Source organism: Mytilus edulis, chromosome 6, assembly GCF_963676685.1.
Source record: "Mytilus edulis chromosome 6, xbMytEdul2.2, whole genome shotgun sequence".
NCBI lineage: Eukaryota > Metazoa > Mollusca > Bivalvia > Mytilida > Mytilidae > Mytilus > Mytilus edulis.
Window position 1 is genome coordinate 23,210,980 of NC_092349.1, and position 23,776 is coordinate 23,234,755.

General features: G+C 31.6%; 1 protein-coding gene across 24 annotated transcripts in view; it reads left to right on the forward strand.

The window, feature by feature from the left end:
* Positions 1-23,776, forward strand: part of LOC139527368 (nucleolar protein dao-5-like) — a 60,870-nt gene that overhangs the window by 31,094 nt on the left and 6,000 nt on the right. For 9 of the 24 annotated variants that reach the window (XM_071322761.1, XM_071322773.1, XM_071322763.1 and 6 more), the window contains 9 exons: positions 197-344; positions 2,827-2,969; positions 4,081-5,416; positions 8,221-8,400; positions 9,401-9,576; positions 11,029-11,119; positions 11,800-11,877; positions 12,886-12,912; positions 17,517-17,563. In XM_071322761.1, coding sequence (XP_071178862.1) covers positions 197-344; positions 2,827-2,969; positions 4,081-5,416; positions 8,221-8,400; positions 9,401-9,576; positions 11,029-11,119; positions 11,800-11,877; positions 12,886-12,912; positions 17,517-17,551 — 2,214 coding nt within the window. In that variant the 3' untranslated portion in view covers positions 17,552-17,563. Of the gene's footprint in view, positions 1-196; positions 345-2,826; positions 2,970-4,080; positions 5,417-8,220; positions 8,401-9,400; positions 9,939-10,325; positions 10,553-11,028; positions 11,120-11,799; positions 11,878-12,885; positions 12,913-17,516; positions 17,564-23,776 lie in introns of those variants that run through there. The other 15 variants (XM_071322766.1, XM_071322775.1, XM_071322768.1 and 12 more) reach the window with 3 other exon arrangements.

The following is a 23,776-nucleotide window of genomic DNA, read 5'->3' on the forward strand; positions in this document are numbered from 1 at the left end:
ATTTAATTCAAATTAAAGATCCATTGTAAAACCACAAACATTCTTCTTCATTTGCTGATAGCTTTTACAGTGACCTATAGTTGTTAATGTCTGTGTCATTTTGGTCTCTTGTGGACAGTTGTCTCATTTGCAATCATACCACATCTTCTTTTTTATATTTGATCACATTTTATTTACAAATCCTTATCATTGACAGGATAATACTCATTTAGATGTTGACATTGGTAAACAGAAAACTGTCCTGAGAAAGAAAGGATCATTAGCTAAGAGGCGTAAACCTAGTAGAACTAGTGTACATAGTATGGGAGCAGCTGACGAAAACAGTCGATATTCTGATTCTACTGGTAAATATTAAACAATGTTAAATTATTCTTGAAATTATTTTGTCTTCATAAACGAGAACCTTTATTTAAATAAATGGTTGTCACAAAACAAATTGTCAGTCAGCGTAACTACTTAAAGGAGTGATTATTAAGAAATCACTGATTCAAGAAACAATTTTTTCAGAAAAGTTGGAAGAAAGTGTCTTTTTTTATTAATCACCTATTTTTTAAAAGTAGTACAAATAAATCACTGGATTAAGTGATTTAATTCTATTTAAGCTTTAACCGTGTAATAAGCAAAAATAAACCCCCGTAAGAAAATTCCCACAATAGAGTTTTTGTTGTCAATATTTATAATTTTTAGCAAAGAATTCAACTTAAACATGTGCTAGTGGCCATCTTGGATCTGTAACACAGTACATACAAGGCCTCATTAAATGCAGAATAACAATAAAAACTGTGGGTTTTGTTTAAATGTTTGCATTTAATTTTTTGAAAGCACTTTTTGAATGTAGCCTTTTTAGCTCACCTGACCTGAAAGGTCAAGTGAGCTTTTCTCATCACTTGGCGTCCGTCGTCCGTCGTCCTGCGTCCGTCGTCCGTCGTCCTGCGTCTGTCGTCCGTCGTCCGTAAACTTTTACAAAAATCTTCTCCTCTGAAACTACTGGGCCAAATTCTACCAAACTTGGCCACAATCATCCTTGGGATATGTAGTTTAAAAAATGTGTGGCGTGACCCGTCAAACCAACCAAGATGGCCGCCATGGCTAAAAATAGAACATAGGGGTAAAATGCAGTTTTTGGCTTATAACTCAAAAACCAAAGCATTTAGAGCAAATCTGACATGTAGTAAAATTGTTTATCAGGTGAAGATCTATCTGCACTGAAATTTTCAGACGAATCGGAATACCTGTTGTTGGGTTGCTGCCCCTGAAATGGTTATTTTAAGGAAATTTTGCAGTTTTTGGTTATTATCTTGAATACTATTATAGATAGAGATAAACTGTAAACAGCAATAATGTTCAGCAGAGTAAGACCTACAAATAAGTCAACATGACCAAAATTGCCAGTCGACCCCTTAAGGAGTTATTGCCCTTTATAGTCAATTTTTAACAACTTTTCATCATTTTTTGTAACTTTTCTAAAAATCTTCTTCTCTAAAACTACAATGCCAAATTTAATCAAACTTGGCGACAATTATCATTGTGGTTTATAGTTTAAAAAATGTGTCCGATGACCCAGCCTACCAAACAAAATGGCCGACATGGCTAAAATTAGAACATAGTGGTAAAATGCAGTTTTTGCTTTATATCTTTGAAACCAAGACATTTAGGGCAAATCTTTCAAGATTTTAATGTCCATCAGAATAAGATATATCCCCTCACAAATTTTCAGTTGAATCGGACAACCTGTTGTTGGGTTGCTGCCCTTAAATTGGTTATTTTAAGAAAATTTTGCAGTTTTTGGTTATTATCTTGAATACTATTATAGATAGAGATAAACTGTAAACAGCAATAATGTTCAGCAAAGTAAGATCTACAAATAAGTCAGCATGATCAAAATTGTTAGAGGACCCCCTAAGGAGTTATTGCCCTTTAGAGTCAATATTAAACAACTTTTCCTCATTTTTGTAACTTGTATAAAAATCTTTTCTAAAACTACTTGGCCAAATTTAACCAAGCTTGGCCACAATCATAATACTAGGGTATCTATTTTTAAAAAGAGTGTCTAATGACCCCGCCTACCAACAAAGATGGCCGACATCAGTAAACACATTAACAGGTGAGCGACACAGGCTCTTGAGAGCCTCTAGTTTGAAATTGCTATAATCTATTTTGGATTTATGTGCATTACTCAACAATCGCAATATGAAGTACATATAAACTAACAATATCCTTTCCTTAAGGGGGTTCGCGGGTCTAAATCATTTATATCATGTATATAGGATTTCTCTATATTTTTCTCTAAATGAACTTTATCTTATAGTTAATAGAAAAATTAAATAAAAAAGTGGGGTCACCGTTCATTTTCGCTCAATATCTGCCTTCGAAAGAAGCATACATTTTTGTAAAGGTAGTTTTTTTCTGTTGAAGTAATAGGAGAAATAAAATTAATATCGAAATAAAGAAAGGAAATTTATTACAGAACTCGCTCAAATTTTACAATAATTTAGGTTAAGTACAGCTTATATGAAAATTATATTAAAAAATATAGGTCACCGATGAGTTAAAAAAGATATTTCAATTTTAAAGCCAAAAAATGGCATTTTTCCACCAAAGGGAGATAATTTGGAACTTTTCCAATGATGTTTACATTTTAAAAGTCATCTTGGGCCAACACGAATTGATTGTTTTGAATGATTTGTGTACCATATGATAAAATAACAACTACAAAAGGTAATAAATAAAATTTGTAATGAAAAACAAATGTTTAATTTTTTTCTGAAATTTTTATACCCTCGAGCCTCCTTAACTCATATGGACATAAATCATTTTATTTTACAGAGCCAAAGCCTGTTATGCAGAATGGTCATACAGATGAAGATGTTTTCTCCCGTAACAGCAGTTCTTCCGTAGATAGCGATGCACAATCTCCTCCCGCCAAAAAGCCACTTGCAGGAATGGTGGCCTTGCCTGGCATGGGAATGGTAAATAATACTATGTCACTTTAACTAGATATATATCCCTACTAGGTTGACTGGATGTCTGGTCTACACCTCATTTTAGAAGTTCTTATTGGAAAACACGTCATTTGAGAAATTTTGATTGGTCCCCATATCATGTATGTACTGTGCAATATTATTGTAAAGACAAAAGATAATTATTATCTACTCTTGGTATAAACATTTGATATATATATGTGTACACAATTTTTAGCCTTTGATTTTTGCATCAGTACAGTCAAAACTCTTTTAACAAATAAACAGTACACTGATACACAAAACTTAACAATGTCTTGCTATCATGACTTGCACAAATTTTCTGGCTCAATAGTCTTAAAGAAATCATTATTTGAATCATTATTTAAGGAATGACTGTAATATTTTTCTGTGTATGAAGAAATAACATAAAAAATGTGTTGCACACTGAATATGCGGGTTATTTTAACGTGTGCACCACATTTTTTAATGTTATTTTGAACAGACAGTTAAAATATTACAGTTATTTTTTATAATTTAATTCTAAATTACATTTTAAACCGGAGTAAACGATGAAAAAACGTTGATGACGTCATGGTCACATGACAAAATTATGTCTATGAGCTGATAAACTAAACAACGTCAGTCAATCAGAAGACGTGTTACATCCAAAAGTAATTAGATATAAATAAAAATATGTGGTAGCTTGCCAATGAGAGATCAAATGATGTAGATGTGAGTAATTTTTAGTCACAATGAATGAAACCTCATAAAAAATCTAGTGGGCCCTTTTTAGCTCACTGTTCGTCTGATGTCGTCCTCATCGTCTTCTGACGTCGTTGTCATTGTCCACCGTCGTCGTCCCTCTGGTGTAATCTATTTCAAACATCTTCAATGAAACTACTGAACCAATTACAACCAAACTTAAGCTGAATGATCCTTAGGGTATCTAGAATAAAGTTTATGTTTTATTTTCTGTTTCATCTAAAAAATATGGCCGCCATGGCTAAAAATAAGTGAGCGATTCAGGCTCTTGAGAGCCTCTTGCTTTTTAAGTGGGCTTTAATATGTTTTATGTCCATATATATTTAAGATATATAAATTATATTTTATATTTTAGCCAATGGGATTGCCTAAAAGAAAGTCTAGAGGTTCTACTCCATCAGATAGCGACCTGACACCAGATGAAGCCAAAAAAGATTTCAGGAACATTGGTGTTAAACTTCCTATACCCTCATCTCGTGGGTCTAGCGAATCAGACAATCAATCTAATATAACAAGTCCAAAACTTAGGAAAACTTCGGATAAGGAAGCAATGAAATCTCCCGTAGAACCTACACACCAGTTTGAAAAACCGAAATTGAAAGCAGTTTCACGACCAGTTAGAGAACGGGAAGAAAGTGATGATTCAAAAATGTTTGATATGCCTGCTCTAAAACAAGTGGAAAAATCACCAACGAAAAGTAGAGCTTTCGAACAAAATGATGATATGGATACAAAACATGTCTTTCAAACCCCAAAGTTACGAAAAGTTGATGATGCTCCGACAGAAAGTTTACGTTTTATTCACGGTAAAACAGGAGAAGACGATGAAACTGAAAGTAGAATTTCAGACGATTCTAGACATATTTTTCAAACTCCTACGTTAAAAAAGGTAGACAATCCTCCCACTAAGACGTTACGAAATCTTCATGGTGATGAATCAGATATGAAATTAACTTTGGGGGATCACATGGGAGAGAGTAGTACAGATGATATAGACATTGGAATGTATTTTGAAAAGCCTCAGTTACGGAACGTTCCTAAACCAACAGAGACATTAAGAAATGTCTATAAAGAAAAGCCTCAAATTGATGTGCCAGAATTAAAAAATGTGCCAAAAATGGAATTAGAATTAAAATCTCCCACTGAGATTGACAACAAATTCAATGTGCCCCAGCTTAAAAGTGTTCAGAAAGAAAGGGAGACTGACAATCAGGAAAAAGAAGAGGGGACTTTTCAGATCCCTACTTTAAGGAGTACTCCTCTACCTAAAAGAAGAGAGCCACCTAAAAGTCCAGAAACAAAAACTTTTGATGTTCCCATGTTGAGACGCACCCCTCGAGTTAAATCTGAAACAGAAACTGTGGAATCAGAAAAACCTACAACTGGTATATTTGAAAAACCCAAATTAAAATCAGCTAGGTCGTTACAACAAGACATGGATGATTCTACAAATAAAGATTCTCATTCAAAGCATCGGTTTGATGTTCCTTCTCTACGCAATACTCCCTCGAAAAAGGAATCAAGTGTTCAAAGGTCAGAAAGTGTCAGAAGTGATCATGAAAAGCCATCATGGCTACAAGACACAAAACTAAAACCTACTCGAGGAGGATCCATTGATTCCTCTGGGGATAAAGATACAGACAAACCCAGCTGGTTAACATCCGATACAAGGAAAAGACATGATTCTAAAGGTATTATTATTATAGAATAACTTCGCCAAGAATTTGGAATACTTTAGAATATTTAACAAGTGACCAAAACATATGAACTCAAGACAGCTTATAAATCAACCATGAATGTCACACACTTACGTTTGTAGACCTATTACATTGTATTATGGGATAATCAGTACTTCCTGACGATAATATTGGGACAAATAAACTCTCTGATTTTACATCATGTACATATTAAAAGGAATGGATTATGACAAATTGGCTTCATATTGTCAGATTGTGACTTGCGCTTATAACTTGAATAAGATGAGAATCAAAAGTTTTGAAAAGATAAGAAAAGAAAAGGGTTTGACACTAACATTAGAGGTGATGTAGTCCACAGGACTACCAAGGAAAAATTTTGGGTAGTCCTGGTAGTCCACCTCTATCACCGGTGAGGGACGCAACGCAGGCCGAACTAGCTAGGGGGGTTTGGGGGCATGCCCCCCCCCCCAGAAAATTTTCCGATATAAGATGCAATTTCCTGCCATCTGAGCACCTCAAAAGCACACAAATGTTCATTTGAGTTTTGAAAATATTTTTTTTTTTCCAGATAAATCAAGTTGACATTCAGTGAATAAATTTTATTACTCCTAAAATTTTACCGTCAGAAAATTTTGAAAAATGAAATGCAAAATCTGCAATCTGAGACAATTTCTAAGGCCTTGTTAGGTGGAGTTATTTGACCTTTTATTCCAGGATTATTTAGAAAAAAAGGATAAAAATAAGTCAAAAGCTTTTATTAATTCTTCAAACAGTTTATAAGATTTTTCTTGTAGTGATAGAATGTCTTTGTTTGTGAACTAGAGGTCAACTTCATCATCACTGTTGAAAGCAATTCAGTGGATATGTTGCTAAAACAAAATGGCTTTAATACCATTTTGAATGACATGCATATATGTGTTTTTTTTTAAATATTGTTGGCTTTTTTTTCAAACTAACTCTTCCTGTTTCTTTTTTTGGGGGTAATAAGTTTTTTATCCAAACTTGGGAAGTATTTTTTTTTTAACTCTGACACCTACGTTTTTATTGCTGACCTTTGCTGTCTATTCTGCAGTTTCTTCACATTTTGGTTATCAGACATTTTCATTTTACATTGAAAATCCCAAACACTGTGAAGATTCTGATCAGAAATCTGGATCTCAAAAGTGCTTTCATAATAATAATATAAAATTTACGTTCTTCCAAATGCCATCACTGTCTTTGAATAATGTAAATATAATTGGGAGGACTTTTATGCCAATTTTTAGCATTGAAATAAACAGACCATATACAAATTTCCAGGTGGTCCACAGGACTACTGATAAACCATGTTTCGGTAGTCCTCCTAGATTTTAGGGGGGGCACCGGACTACCGGACTACCGTTAGTGTCGAACCCTGTATTTAGTTGAACTCATTTTCTCATTGTAAACTTTCCATTTTTGTGTATCAACATCCAAGTAGCACATTCATATATGGAGTTCTAGTATCTTCCAGATTGATACCATTTTCCAAAGCCTCTATCATCATGATCATGTCTATCATTTCCTATCAGAATTTTCCGGGTTGACCATCGCATTGAAGCTCTTGAACCAATGGTTCTTACTGGTAATCGGTGATGGCAGCTCTTTAACCCTTTCCTCCATTTTCTACTCCAGCATACTTGATTCGCATAGGATTTTTTAATAAAATTCTGAAAATATGCTTTCAAGTATTAATGCATTGCGGAAAAAAAAAATTTCATCAAATTAATTTAAGTCGGATATTCCTATGATATTCCTTTTCATATTGGATACAAATTTTATTAAGTCTACTGCAGACACTTTGTAGTCAAAGCATTTCAACTGAGGTACTACACAGGCGTCAAAAGGTGTCATTATGGAGTAAAGGGGGTGGCGTCACTATGGAGGAAAGGGTTAAATATTTTTGGAATACCTGTCATGATGACTAACTAATATTGAATGTCTGTTAAAGTTCACCATTGATATGTTCCTTTTGACTTTTGTCTTTTAGGGCATCCTGTTCTTTCTTTGTCATTTATTTATCATGTTTATTACATCACTGATCATTATTTACATATTTAAACAGATTTTAAACTGTCATTAGCTGTGCAGTTTAACCTAGATATGTTTGAACTTATAAAAAATTGGCTAAATTATTAACTGCCACAGAAAAATTTAAGAACAAAATGGCCAAAAATATGGAGGCCACCAAAATTAACACTTATTATATGTTCTATTACTGAGCGTTCATTGTCGATATTCAGAGGTTTTTAAATGGAATACTTTGTGTTTGCTGTTCCTCTTTTCATGCAATGTTTTGTTTTTTGGTCTTTATTTTGTCCAAGGAGTCTGGTGTTAATTGTTAGTGTGGTCTGTTTTACATTTGTTTTATACTGTACATGTGTCCAGGCATTTTTGTATTGTGTGGTTCTGCCTTAATATAATCGAAGCAGTCTGGTCATCATGGTGATGGTGATAGTTCAATGTGTTTGGTGTTTTCTGTTAACTTTTAATAACACAAACAGTTTTAACATAATTACTGCACCAGATGTTCATTTGGACAATTGATAAAATTGAGAATGGAAATGGGGAATGCAATGCGTCAAAGAGAAAAGTAAATGCATAAAGATGTCTCTTCAGCATGTTCAGTCAGTGATTATTGAATTTAATGTTGCCAAAATCTGAAGTAAAAATATTAGTAAACAGTGGTAAACATTTTCATAGTAATATATACATATATTTTTTTGTGAAAAGAGCAACTGACATCTCGCTATATATAACAATGTTTTCATGTGTTTCAGAAAATAAGAATGTCGATAGTTTTGATTTATCAGAAAGTACTCCAAGGAAATCTTCCATACCTCTACAGGAGACCAAACCAGAGAATGGTATTAATGGTCATCACACACCATCACGGATAAGACTGACATCAGCAAGCTCAGAACATGATGATGATGAAATAAAAACTAAAAAGAACACAGGTAATTAGAGAAAAATAGGAATAGAACGAGAGTAACATATTCAACAAACACTTTGGTACCTGGATTTTTTACGTTTGCGTACTAAGGTTTTGTATTATTTGCTATCCACATTTCAACACAAACATTTTCTCAGAGAATTCAAAATCTTTTTCCATGGGCATTGTCAACAAATATTGTGTAAGCAGGGAAATATATATATATATATAAATACTAAGCTGAATTATAACCTGTATCATGTGAATGGTTAAAAGAATATTTAGGCAGGATAGCTACCTTCTTCTTTAGTTGTCCTTTGAATCTGGTATCTATGATGAGTTTAATGAAAGGGAAAAAAATATACATATGATTATGGTTACTAGCATGACTAGACTGAATCTGAGTTGGTTACTTATAATTATTGCCATTGACTTGCAAACATTTATAATCTGTAAAATGGAGTTATCTTTCTTAGCTTAAATGTGCAATGTGTAAGAAAAAAATGTAGCACAAACTCAATAAATTAAGACTAAAAAATTATATGGTATTTAAGTACTTCAAGAAACTGATATCTTTTTGAAAATATTTCTCTAGTCTGTTATAAGTTATTACTAATTGATAACGGTATATACAGGGGTCGAATTTAAGCTTTATTGTGTACTGGCCAGCCGGACCAGTGGACAAAAAGTCTACTGGTCCGGCTCCATATCTACTGGTCCTAAAAAAATGACGTTCATTCGACAAAATGATATATATATAAATGATAACCCCCAGTACTGTGTAATTTATTTCGCAGGTGTTTTTTTTGATAAATAGATTGAGATTGCGGTGCAATTTTCCACTGGTCCACTGGACCACCACCTGACAAAGTCTACTGGTCCGACCAAAATTCTACTGGTCTCAGACCACTGGACCAGCGCTCCCTGGGTATATACATGATATAGATTATTTTATTTTATTCCAATTATATAACTGCAAAATCGCTTATTTTTTCAAAGTTATTTAAAAGTATTTTGAACTTTAGGAAGAGACCAGTATGTACCTAGTTGGCTGAAGACAACAGACACCAAAGGAAAGTCTCCCTCTACACCCAATCTGGCATTTGTTACTCCTACTAAAGATTCATCAGAGGTCCCGCAATGGAAGAGAGAACTGGCAGAAAAACGAAGACGACAAAAAGATGGCGATGGAGCACCAACTGTAAGCCCTATGTTTTCTGAATAAGGGGTGCAATTTAAAGCTGTTTTACTTGAGTTTGCTTGAAAATTGGACCATGAAATCACATCATGACCTTTGTTTGGAACAAGAATGACAAAAAACTACTGGGCTAGTTTGTTACTTAACGTTATGCATGGATAACACTCTCAAATAGTTGTACAATGTTTTTCACCATGCTTTGGTGTGAGCCTTTGCTCTGTGTTGAAGACTGTACCTTTTCTTATAATGGTTTACTTTAATAAATTGTGACTTGGATGGAGAGTTCTCATTGGCACTCATACCACATCTTCCTATATCTAATTAGAGAGCTGAAATCATACATTTATTACATAATCACACCTTATGTAAGAATCCTGGGTTTTTAATTGGTTGATAGCCAGTGTATTTTTCACCAATTTACTGTTTCAAATGAATATCGTTCATTTTTTAACGCCGCCGGGGTATATGCAAAAAGGATATGACTTTTTTACCCTCTCTGCCATGGTATTTGCCAAAAAATACTCTATCTGACTGGACGCTTGTAATGTCATGATCATCAATGCTTTTTAAAAGTTAACATTTGGTGTAATTAAACAGATATAGCATGTTCTTGAGGGGTATTTTCGAAAAATACAAGTCTTGAGAACGAATTTCCCTTGCCTTACGGCTCGCGAAATTTAACATTCTCTCAACTGGTATTTTTCACAAATACCCCTCCTTAACATGATATATCTGCTTACTAATCGTATCAGTATAAAAATAAGAAGATGTGGTATTGCCAATGAGACAAATATCCACCAGTGACCAAATGATGTAGAACTAAGCAACTATAGCATGTTTATAGGTCATCTAGATCTTAAAGATGGAGCAAAACCCATACCACTTACAAGCTATAAAAAACTCTGAAATGAGAAATGTAAAACAAATCAAACAAGAAAATGAGAGTCCTTATTTATGTAATAAAAAACAATAAACAAAACTAGATATGATCAACAGCAACAAACATTTAGAAAGCTCTCTCTAAGGCTAAAAAAACCTAACTGAAAAAAATAATGCCATAAAATAAGGAGCTGGGGTATGATTGCCAATGAGATAACATTCCACTATGTTTTAGATAAAGGCACATTAATTTACAATTTGTTGGGTTGTAGGGCAAATAAGTAAAAACATCTGTGTTATTGCAGTTAGAATATATAATAGGTTTAGGTTCAAAAGAAAGTCTTTTCTCAAAAAACTTGCATTTTTATTGTCTGAAACTTTCAAAGATTTTTTCATATTTTTTTGAAACTGCCCAATGAAGAGTATGATAAAAAGAATGAAGAACTAAATCAAATTGCAGAGAATTTTTAGCTATAAAATTCCTGCATTAAAAGATTATTCAGTGGAACAGTACTACTTTTTGTAAAAAAAATAATCTGTAAGATTAATGAATATTCATATTCTTTAAAATTTTAGCCAATGAAAGCTGAGCCAGCAGGTGACAAAGGGTTACCTCCCTGGAAAGTAGAATTAGGACAGATGAAAATGAGACAAACTCCTGCAAAAGGTATAGTATATGTATGATCGCTTTCAGGAGACAATATTACTTATGTGTGAACTGCTTGTCAAAGGGAGACAATTGGTATATTCATTTAAATTTTCTTTTATAAATAAACATTTGAAATAAAAATTAATACTCTGTGTGGTTCCATTTTAATTTTTTTTACTGTTTTAATGAAAAATGAACAAATTGAATGATTATTATTATGTGGCTATAATGATCTGCTGACCAAGAGAAACAAGCAGTTTTTAACTTAGGCTTCAGATATAAAAACTGTGGTCAAATTAGTATGTAAATACATTTTTCCGCGTATTGTTGCCTGTTATATATGTTTTGCTTGAACAAATATTTTTTGTATAACAATTCATATGACAAATGTGTTGACTAGATTGGCTTATCCAGCGTCATAAAACAATATTGCAAAGTTACCATTGGCCTTTGTAAGGCCATTGATAAATTTCACATATCAAAATGATAAATTTTACAAGCGATCTAAAGTCTACAAAAAGTTTTTAAAACAATCGATACATTTCTGAATTAACAGTAAAACACATGTTTAATCAGATCATATTGAGAGAATATCTACTTCATTCAGAATTTTGTAAATCATAAATTTTTTTTCATACACAACAACACATTAAAAATAAAAAAGAAGGTTTCTGTTGATGTTTATTCTGATCTTTTAGTTTCAGCTCATGAGACAAAGAAGAGTACAGAACCAGAGTGGAAGAAAGCAGCAGATGAAAAAAGACAGAGATTAAGAAGTAAGTAGAATTGTTGTAATGCAAAAAAAAAAACATTCTCAGTAAAATAACAGCATGGGTATAAGTGTTCTTTTTTCTCTAATGTTGACCACAAGTTTATTTTTATCTAACTAATTTCTGGAGCCTCAGTGGCCAAGTGGTCTAAGTAGTTTTACTACTGTAATCACTAGCCAGTCAACACTCAGGTTGTGAGTTTGAACAAGGCTCGTGCTGGTGCACTAGACTCCAATCTTAATGACTAGGATTGTCAGTTTTCCTATCGAAGGTCATGGTTTTCTCAGGGCATTGCTGACTTCTTCCACCAATAAAAACTGACAGCCACAAAATAGCCTAAAAGTGGTGCTTAAAAGTGGCATTAAAACAACAACAATCAATCAATGTAATTAAGGTGGTACCTAACACTACAGGGGGATAACTCTGTAAAGTCAGCTAAATGTTTTAATTACGTTGGTTTGTTAAGGGAATATTAAGCTTCTCAAAGATCAAAATTAGTGTTTGTCAAACTACTATATAACCAGTGTAATTTTTCTGATAAATTGGTTGGTTCAAATTTTTTTGAAATTTTTATATTTTTGTCAAAGGGTCAAAGTAAATATTTTGTCAAAATTTTATGAAAATTAAACAAGCCAAATTAATTTTAGTCAAGGTGTTGGGTACCACCTTAAATTCTGATTAAAATATTTTTTGGGAAATGACTAGTTAAATGAATTCAAAAGAAAATAAATCATTTTATTGTTCATATAGAAAAAGGAGATGTGGTAGGATTGCCAATGATACAAATATCCATCAAAGTTCAAATAAAGTATATGTCAATAATAAAAAAAAAAACACGTACCTTATGGTCAGCTATGAAAGGCCTGACATGAAAAATTATAAACAGTTCTATCAATAAAACTAATTACCTAATTTATAACAAAAGTTTATGAAATGCAAATATGACAAGTTTATTAAAGAAATAATGTTTGTTATTGCCCCATGCTGTTGACACATATTGTTGACATGTTTTAGGTATAGGTGATTCTTGCTATGATGATGGTAAGTTTGACCTGCTTGGTGTATTTACACATTTGTGGAAGGTTCATTTTACTACTGATCATTTAATCACCTTTGTGGTACCCTGCAAAACAACCTACAGACTTTTCATGTCAACTTTGGTTCAACTTTCCTGCAGAATACAATGTTAAAGCTTTTGTGGTTAAAGGTTAAATGTCAGATGCAATGTTTACCCACCTGTTCCCACAAGTTTTCAAGCCATCATCTCTGTATAATCTAAGGTTACAGGATTTTATTGCAAATGCACTGTATGACCTTTGGTTCAAAACAGACATATATTCGGTGTGCAACCTATGTTTCAAGATTTTCATGACAGACGCAGTATTTGACATCCCTTAACCCTTTCCTCCATAGTGACGCCTTTTGACGCCACCCCTTTACTCCATAATGACGCCTTTTGACGCCTGTGTAGTACCTCAGTTGAAACGCTTTGACTACAAAGTGTCTGCTTCAGACTTAATAAAATTTGTGTCCAATATGAAAAGGATATTCATAAGAATATCTGACTTGAATTTATTTGATGAAATATTTGTTTTTTCGCAATTTACTTATACTTTAAAGCATATTTTTAGCATTTTATTGAAAAATCCTATGCGAATCAAGTATGCAAAAAAAAAATGTCAATGGAGGAAAGGGTTAATCCCAATATACCATGCTGGAAGCAGTATTTTAAATCCCTTAGTTGCAAGGTTTTCATGTCTTTGAACAAAACCAAGAACAAATTCTTCTCAATTATTTTTTAGGATTAATGTTATTCAAATAGACAAAGAGTCAAGGACTTAGATGTTGATATGACATTCTGATGAAAGATTGTTGAAATATACCCAAAACAGACATTTACATCAGACAGTTTCATTTTCATCCCAAAAATATATAAATGTAACCGTCCTGATTTTAGTTCTTAGCCTTTTACCAGAATTTCGCAATCTCCATACATATCTGAGTTTCATAGTTTGTCACATGTATGTTGCAAAAATAACAAGCCATATAAATATCCATGTTTGCAGTATTTAAAAGGATTTTGAGCTACTTAAAAAATTATAGTAAAATGACATGCAACATAAACAAGAGGCTCTCAAGAGCCTGAATCGCTCACCTTAATTTTTTTGGTTAAATCTCTCATCAATGATTATTTTGGCTTTTCCATTTATTTAAATGTTCTTTGAATCATCCTATTTTCTTCAAAAGCAAAAAAAAAAAATCATTTTCTCCTATGTTCTATTTTAGCCATAGGAGCTATGTTTCTTGACATACAAGGAAATAAAATATAAAATTTATACTAGATACTCTAAAACTCATTTAGCCTAAGTTTGGCTGAAATTGATACAGCAGTTTCAAAGGAGAAGATTTTTTAAAGTAAGTCAACATGATGAACAAATTGTGAAAAAAGTCTTTAAAGGGCAATAACTCCTTAAGGGGTCAATTGACAATTTTGGTCAAATTGACTTATTTGTAGATCTTACTTTCCTTAACATTTTTGCTGTTTACAGTTTATCTTTATCTATAATGATATTCAAGATAATGACCAAAAACTGCAAAATTTCCTTAAAATTACCAATTAAGTGGCAGCAACCCAACAATGGTTTGTTTGATTCGTCTGAAAATTTCAGGGCTGATAGATCTTGACCTAATGAACATTTTTACCCCTGTCAGATTTGCTCTAAATGCTTCCGTTTTTGAGATATAAGCCAAAAACTGCATTTGACCCCTATGTTCTATTTAAAGTAAGGGCGGCCATGTTTTTTGACGGATCAAAAATCGAAGCACACACTTTGTGCAGGATAATCTAAGGAACTATCATGATAAGTTTCATCCAAATCCATTGAGTAGTTTCAGAGGAGAAGATTTTTTAAAGTTAGCAAATATGATGAACAAATTGTGAAAAATTGTCATTAAAGGACATTTACCCCTTAAGGGGTCAATTGACAATTTTGGTCATATTAACCTATTTGTAGATCTTACTTTGCTGATCATTTTTGCTGTTTACAGTTTATCTTTATCTATAATGGTATTCAAGATAATGACCAAAAACTGCAAAATTTCCTTAAAATAACCAATTAAGTGGCAGCAACCCAACAATGGTTTGTTTGATTCGTCTGAAAATTTCAGGGCTGATAGATCTTGACCTAATGAACATTTTTACCCCTGTCAGATTTGCTCTAAATGCTTCCGTTTTTGAGATATAAGCCAAAAACTGCATTTGACCCCTATGTTCTATTTAAAGTAAGGGCGGCCATGTTTTTTGACGGATCAAAAATCGAAGCACACACTTTGTGCAGGATAATCTAAGGAACTATCATGCTAAGTTTCATCCAAATCCATTGAGTAGTTTCAGAGGAGAAGATTTTTTAAAGTTAGCAAATATGATGAACAAATTGTGAAAAATTGTCATTAAAGGACATTTACCCCTTAAGGGGTCAATTGACAATTTTGGTCATATTAACCTATTTGTAGATCTTACTTTGCTGATCATTTTTGCTGTTTACAGTTTATCTTCATCTATAATAATATTCAAGATAATGACCAAAAACTGCAAAATTTCCTTAAAATAACCAATTAAGTGGCAGCAACCCAACAATGGTTTGTTTGATTCATCTGAAAATTTCTGGGCTGATAGATCTTGACCTAATGAACATTTTTACCCCATGTCAGATTTGCTCTAAATGCTTCCGTTTTTGAGATATAAGCCAAAAACTGCATTTGACCCCTATGTTCTATTTGAAGTAACGGCGGCCATGTTTTTTGACGGATCAAAAATCGAAGCACACACTTTGTGCAGGATAATCTAAGGAACAATCATTTTAAGTTTCATTCAAATCCATTCAGTAGTTTCAGAGGAGAAGATGTTTGAAAAATTGTTAACGACGACAGACGACGACGACGACGGACGCCAAGTGATGAGAAAAGCTCACATGGCCTTTTAGGCTAGGTGAGCTAAAAAGACTATAGTTAAGGTTGCAATAAAGTTGGATATATTAGGTTTATTTTATGCTATGAAAGTTCAAATTTATGAAAAAAGGGAATACTTTTCTAATCTAAGATTGTGTGAAATGTAAAATGTGAAGCTTTTCCCATTTCTGTTAAGAAGTCTGTGGTTGGATAACCATATGATATTCAGGTTTATGTGATAGAATGCACATTGTTTGATGGTTTGGTTTATATTAATCACAGCTTTATATGTTTATTTCGTCTTTTAAAGGTTTTGTGGATTTCTTAGCACATACTACATGTAGATTATTAACTCAAGGTTTTTCATCACATTGGTTATAAGTACTGTTGAGATACCTGCTAAATTCAATATTTTGGGGGTAATGTTGATGAGTAGCAGCTTCTGTAAATTCAAAAACTATTGCGTGCATTTATTTTTTGTGATTTTGTCATTTAGGAGAAAAATCCTGTTTAATTCATATAAGAAATTTCAAAATGCAAGTTGAAATTATTGTGATTATAACACTGTCTAATTTTTGGTAATAATAAAAACGTTGCAATAATTTCTGAATTTATAGTACTACATGTGTCTTTTTGATAAATCTTTTACAGTTTACACTACAAGCTTGCTCATAATGCAAGATTCGATTGCACAAGATACTCTGTAGATTTTTAATCTGCAAAGTTTTGAAACTGTATCTAAAGAGTTGTCTAGTTTCAACATTAGAACAGAGTATATCATAATTATATTTTCTTGTCCAATATTAAGGATTAACTACCCTTTGACCAATAGTAATGCTTTGGTAAATCTAAGAATAAAAAGTTCTCTCTGACGTCTTGAAGTTCAAATAAAATTCTCTAATAATTGTGTAAAAATTAATAAAAATTGGCTGATTTCAAAAGAGCATGTAGTTACAGTAAAAATATTTGAAAAAAGTATTTATGTGATGCATGAAATATAGATTCCTACACTGCAACAAGTGTATTACGATATTTCTCCACTCTAGACAGTTAAAGTTTATTATTCTAAAATTTAACTGTCGAGAGTGGAGAAATATCGTAATACATGAGTTATAGTATAGGAATCTTTCTCTAATGATTTTTATCCTTCTTTTCAAAGATTTTCAGAAACTTGTGTTCTTTATATGTGACGTCATCAGGCATGGTCGCCTTTTTTCATGATGTCACAATAGGAAAATTCAGAAGAAAACAAAACATTTAGACGTCTTAATCAAATTTCGACTAATCATTTGCCGAGAACAGATTTTTCACTAGTGAGGAGAAATATTTTTCTCACACCAGTCAGGAAATGTAAAAATAGCACAAAAATTAGAGAAAACTATTTAAGAAATACTGTAACAGTACAGATCTTAGTTGACTTTGATACTTGAGTTAAATTCTTTTAGGTGGCAACTTTTGGGGTAATTTATCAGTAAATGCATTGGCAAAAAAATAAAATTTATACTGTGATTTCCACAAATTTGTTGAAATATAAAATGATAAAGTACTGATTAGGCAGTGGTTTGAATTATGATGCTGTTATGTTGCACATTTCTCAAGGTAAGAGATATGTGACATGCTAAAAACTGAACAACTGAAGAAGGATGTTACTTCCCTTTGAACACAAAGTGTATTATTATATGTTTAATTTTATTTAGAAGCAGTTGATCATGTAGCACCAGGACAAGAATGAAATCTACAATAGGTATTACAACACATGTGTTTTTCTCCTGAGTGATTGCTTTCAATATAATCCTTGCATTATTTTCATTATCAACCCTTTACTCCTAATTTCAGAAAATGCTCAGTTATTACTTTTTTATGTAAAATTTGGCCTCCACTTGTGTATTTTTAGAATTCAGAATAAAAATGTTACTTGCATTTCTTGGATAGATTGTTAAAATGTACAATGAAGTGATTTCTCACCCTAAATAAGAACAGCAGTGGCTTAAAGTGTAATGCTTAAATGTTTTAGTTATAATCAACTTGAATCAAATTTATAGTTTTCCATGGTATATATATTTAAATGCAGTGTAAAAAGTTTTTATCCCTTTCATTTGTTTGAACATTGGTTTGACACATGTGTTATTGCACTTTGGTGTTTGTGTGGAATTTCTTGAGCTGTGTTCACCTTTCATAATTGAAATATTGTTGAAGTTATGTTTCTTTAAATTTTGTATAAGATTTAGATTTGGAGAACCAGAAATCTTTGGGAAAATGCGCTACAGTCTTACTCATCTTATGTCTTATATGCAAATGGTTTTGATTTAATCTGTCCTCACTTGTTGACTAAGAAATATTTGAAGTGGTGGATTCAGGGAGAGTGTAATTGGTATATGAACTGTACCCCTTTTGATTGGAAAATATTTCGTTGTAAGCAAACAAATAGTTCAAACAAATTTTTCTCCGTACTTCACTTGTCATTAATTCATGGAATAATGCCCCCTTAAGACATTCTAGAACCTCAGGCTCAGCCCCTGATTCATGTAAGAGAAACTCCGACTTATCCCCCCTTTTTTGCATGGTACTGAACATTTCAGATGTAAGCTTTCTTATGTATAATATATTTCCTTTCATAAATGTTAGTCATAGTATCTTGTAATAAATTTTCTTAATCTTTTAATATACAAAATGATTCCTAACAAAGTATATGCTTTAGATAGAAAAGTTTCTTTTTATTCTGCTCTTTTTATACACCAATTTCAGGTTTATAGACTTCAACACGTTCAATATCCCTGATTTTAAATTTGCGCCTCATAAAGTGACAATATTTGAAAAAAAACCATTCACTTTTGATTTGTGATGTCAAGCTATTCTTGTTGTCATGGTTTTCCATAGAAAGTTATTTTTTTAATTACAGCAGAATTGAAATTGGTGCATTAACCATTTAGAATAGTTATCAAGATGATAAATGTCTTTTTGTTTTAAAGATTTTTTTTTTAATGTATTTTATTTATGTGAAGGTCACTGCACATCCTCATTTCAGACTCCATCAAATCCAACCATTTATAATTTCCTGCAGTACTATCCTATCTGCACTGTAACTTTGTCTATTCACCAGGCTGGTTTAATTTAATAAGTTACCGTGCAAAATTGGAAAACAAGTCCAAGGTGGCCAATGAAGAATTTCCAAAAATCTACTTTTACACATGCAAAGCATCTCTGCAAATGAAAAAAAGAAAACAATAATGTCAGAAATGTTTCATTGTTTTAGTTATCAGGTTGTCATTGTATCTTGTATACCCTGCAATCTCCTCATACATTTTACAAGGTTTGGTTTCATATCATTGCATTTTTGCTCACATATTTGCATTTTTATGTGTGATAATTTTTAGAATTTTTTGCCTTAAAATTTCATGAAAAAGTGTAACAAAAATACAGAACTCAATGGAAAAGTCCATTATCTCATTGTTTTATGTAGAAAACTCTGAGTTTTGTAAGTTAAATGCTGACTTGCAGGTCAGTTTTGATAGCCATCGGGGCTAGCAGTTCTTCCAATAGGGCTAGTAAAATCCTGCTACCAATAAGTCCTGGGATAGTGAGCTGTAGCAAAAGTTTTTAACCCCTGCTATTTTCTTAAAAACTATATGTATAAAGAATTAATGGAGAGTAATGTAAACAGCGAACTACTCATTAGCAAGATAAGATCTACATAGAAGTAAAATCATTGAAATTGTTAAAAGACTTTTTATCTGAGTTATTGCTCCCTGATCATAAAAAGAAAATTTTGTAAAAATTGTTATTTTTTTTTAATGTAGGCTGATCTTTATTTATTTGTGTGGACTATGACTTATTGCATAGTTAAAACGTCTGTTGTAATATAACAATGCACTGCATCCAGTTTCAAAAAAAAATATTTCCTGAAATATTGTACTTTTCATTTTACTAATGGACTTAATTTTTAAACATTTTCAGTATTCATTCATTAAAAAGAATTATTTGTTTACATGAAAGTTTTATATTTTTGTTTTTGTTTGGATATTTTAGTATTGTCAATGGGACAGGCAGTTATTTGTGTTGTTATAGAAAAGGAAAGTCTAACATATTAATAAAAGGATTGTTGAGAAAGAATGATCATGCAAATAAGATATATAATAAACAAACTCGTAAATAAAGAAATTGATAATTAGACTCATAAAAAAAAAGAAAAATAGTGACTTTTTATGACATATTGTTTGCTTTCAAAATTACTTTTGTTAAGGAAATTAAAATTAGCATGCTCCGTGGTGCATTAAGACAAAAGATTGAAGTACATAAAAAAGTTTAATGTCTATCAAAGTACAACTGAATTTTTTACAGATCATATAGAAAGAGTCAGATTATATGTAGTCTGTCAGTTTGAAGATTTTCATCACACAGTTCCTGCATGATTTCTGTTAATTTCGTGATAAAAAAGTGGAGCTGAAAATATGAAGATTCAGAACCTGACATGATAACACATTAAACGAAATAAATGATATCAGAAATTAATTTGGAAATAGTAAGATTGTCTTCTTTATAGTAATAAAACAAAAGAAAGCTGAAATAACTGCTCTGTTTTTGTGTGAAATTATAGTTATTATAGACATCTGAATGATTAGTCGGCTTCTTGTTACATCAAACTAGTCATAAACAATAAAGTAAGCCATGGAATATTGCATGATCTTTTGTATTACACAAGAAGTGCTATGACAATGATGTAGGAGCCTGTAGCTGTAAAAATGTCTCAGTTGGTAAATTGTGTCACTTATGATAGAAAGGTTATTAATTGTGTCATCCAAAAGGGAGATAATTAAACAAGTTTTAGGATTCTGGTCAAATTAAATATGGTTTATTAATATTCCATTTTTTGTTCATGAAAGATGAATTGACCCTGTTCTGAACATTATATATTAAATTTCTTATTTCTAAGTGAGCTGCTCCTAGCTTAATGTTAAACTTTGACAAAACTCAAATCATATTTGGTACACATGGAGTAATTGTAAGGTGTCCATGTATTTCCAGTTTGGTTTATATGACCTTGACCTCGAGTTCTCTGATTATGATAAGCTTAATTGATAGTTGTAGTAAGCTTTATATTTAGGACATAAATTGTTAGTAAAGAAGGCAAGACATTTCAGCGTGTGCACTCTTGTGTTAACATTAATGTATTTGTACAATTCAGAAGTAAGTTCCAGATCTCTGCAATTGCATTGTTATATTAAACTATCCAGTAAGATTACACTTTGATCAAAACTATTGAAGAATTTTTGTAGGTCGAAATTTATCAGACTATCAACATCTACCTTTAACTTTCCATTTTCACCAAAATCTTAGGATGGTCCCTTGTAAAAGTTGTAATGCCCTTGAATGACAATTTTTTAGACACAGTTTAAGCATTATTAGTACTAATGTCTGAAACTGTTAATTGACTTCTTTCAGGACTTATTGCCTTGAAATACAAGCTTTAACAATATTTTTATGTTGCAAAATAATATTCACTAATATATTAAGATCTACAAAGAAGTTGAATCATTCAAATTGGTAAAAAAAAACCTTGAGTTATTGCCCTCTGAAATATATAAAGAACATTTTGTAGAATTTTTTTTTTTTAACGTAGACTAAGTTTTATTTATTTGTGTGTACTGTGCTTTATTGAATAGTTTTAAATGTCTGCAGTGCACCATGAGCATGATGAGTATTAAAAATAATTGACATTTCGAGAATATTGTTCTTTTCATTTTATTTATGAAACTATCAAACACTTTCAATATTAATTCATAAAAATCATGACTTAGTTGTGTACGAGAACATTCTATGTTTTTGTTTGTTTGGAATTATTTGCCACTATTAGTATAATTGTCATGATTGTCAATAAGGATAGGCAGTTATTTGTGTTGTCATAGAAAAAGAAAATCTAACATATTAATAAAAGAATTGTTGAAAAAGAATAATCATGCAAATAAGTTAATAAACAAACTTGTAAATTTTTTTTTTAAAATAGTAACTTTTTATGACATATTGTGTAATTTGAAAAGTATTTTAGTTAAGGAAATTAATTTTCAGCTTGCCCTGTGGTGCAAAAGTGAATATGACCAACAACAACCGAAAACAATCCCTAAATGTCAGGCTCCGCTAAGAAGTTATGTTTTTTTAAACATTACTGAATGATAATTCGACTTTGTTATGAGCTATTGCCTTCAAATTTTTTTAATTGACTTTTTTTTGGACTGATTGCTCTTAAAATTTAACCAAAATTTTTTTTTTTTGGGGGGGGAGGGGTACAATTAAAGATAGAAAATGTAACCAGCAAACCAATCATTAGCAATATATTAAGGTCTACAAATAAGTAGAATCATTGAAATTGTTTATTGACTTTTATCTGAGTTGAAAGAAAGAAATATTTTTAGAAATAATTATAATTTTTGACATGAAGTAGGCTGACTTTTATTTATTTGTGTGGACTGTGACTTATTGAAAAGTTTGAAACATTGGTTGCTAAATAACAGAACACTGCACCCAGTATTAAAATAATTAACTTTTCCTGAATTATTGTCCTTTTCATTTTATTTATGGAACAAGGAAACATATTTAATATTACTTCATAAAAATGAGTTAGTTGTTACATGAAAGTTTTACATTTCTGTTTGTTTGGATATTTAGTCATTTTAGTATACTTATCAATAGGGCATGTAGGGATAGGCAGTTAAATGTCTTGTTATAGAAAAAGAAAAACTTACAAATTAATATAGGCTTGTTGAGGAAGAATGATCATGCAAATAAGTTAATAAACAAACTCCTAAATTTTTTTATTAATAAACAACTTGAAAAAAAAGAAAAATAGTGACTTTTAATGACATATATTGTAGTTTGAAAATTATTTTTGTTAAGGAAATTCATTTTAAGCATGCCCTTTGGTGCATACAGACAAATGAATGAAGTATATACAAAAGTTGAATGTATTAAATTACAGCTGAACTTTTTACACCTATCCCAGAAAGAGTTAGATTATTTGTGGTCTGTCAGTTTGATGATTTTCATCACACAGTTCCTGCATGATTTCTGTTAATTTCGTGATAAAAAACTAAAGCTGAAAATATGAAGATTCAGAATTTGACATGATAGCACATTAAATAAAATAAATGATATCAGAAATTAATTTAGAAATAGTAAGATTGTCTTCTTTACAGTAATAAAACAAAAGAAAGGTGAAATTACTGCTCCGTTTTTGTGTGAAATTGTAGTTATTATAGAATCTGAATGTATTAGGCGGCTTCTTATTACATCAAACTAGTCATAAACAGAAGTAATGCCATGGAATATTGCATGATCTTTTGTATTACACAAGAAGTGCTATGACAATGATATAAGAGCCTGTAGCTGTAAAAATGTCTCAGTTGGTAAATTGTGTCACTTATGATAGAAAGGTTATTAATTGTGTCATCCCAAAGGGAGATGATTAAACCAGTTTTAGGATTCTGGTCAAATTAGATATGGTATATGAATGTTCCATTTTTTGTTCATAAAGGATGAATTCACCCTTTCCAGAAAATAGATGATACAATTACTCAGATTTCCTATTTTTAAGTGATATGTTCCTTAATGTTAACTTTGATAAAACATATTTTTATGTTTGGTTGTTTCATGGTGACGGTGAGAATTACAGTGGTCAATATAAGGTTGCACGAAGGCAAATGTGTTTATGTAAGCAAATTAGATACTCAAATCTTGATTTTAGTAACTGTTAGAATTGTTGATTCAGTTTACTAATACAATGAAAATGAATGGGGATGGAATGCTAATTTGGGTAAGAATTTGAACAGCCATAAAAATAAATGGAGAGCCTACAAATGACAAATGAGGTTTCACAGAGATTATGGATTTTACCATTTCAATCACAAAGAATATTTCATTGAATGAGTCCTACTTTTGATTTCCTTCTAGGACACAATGTACACTT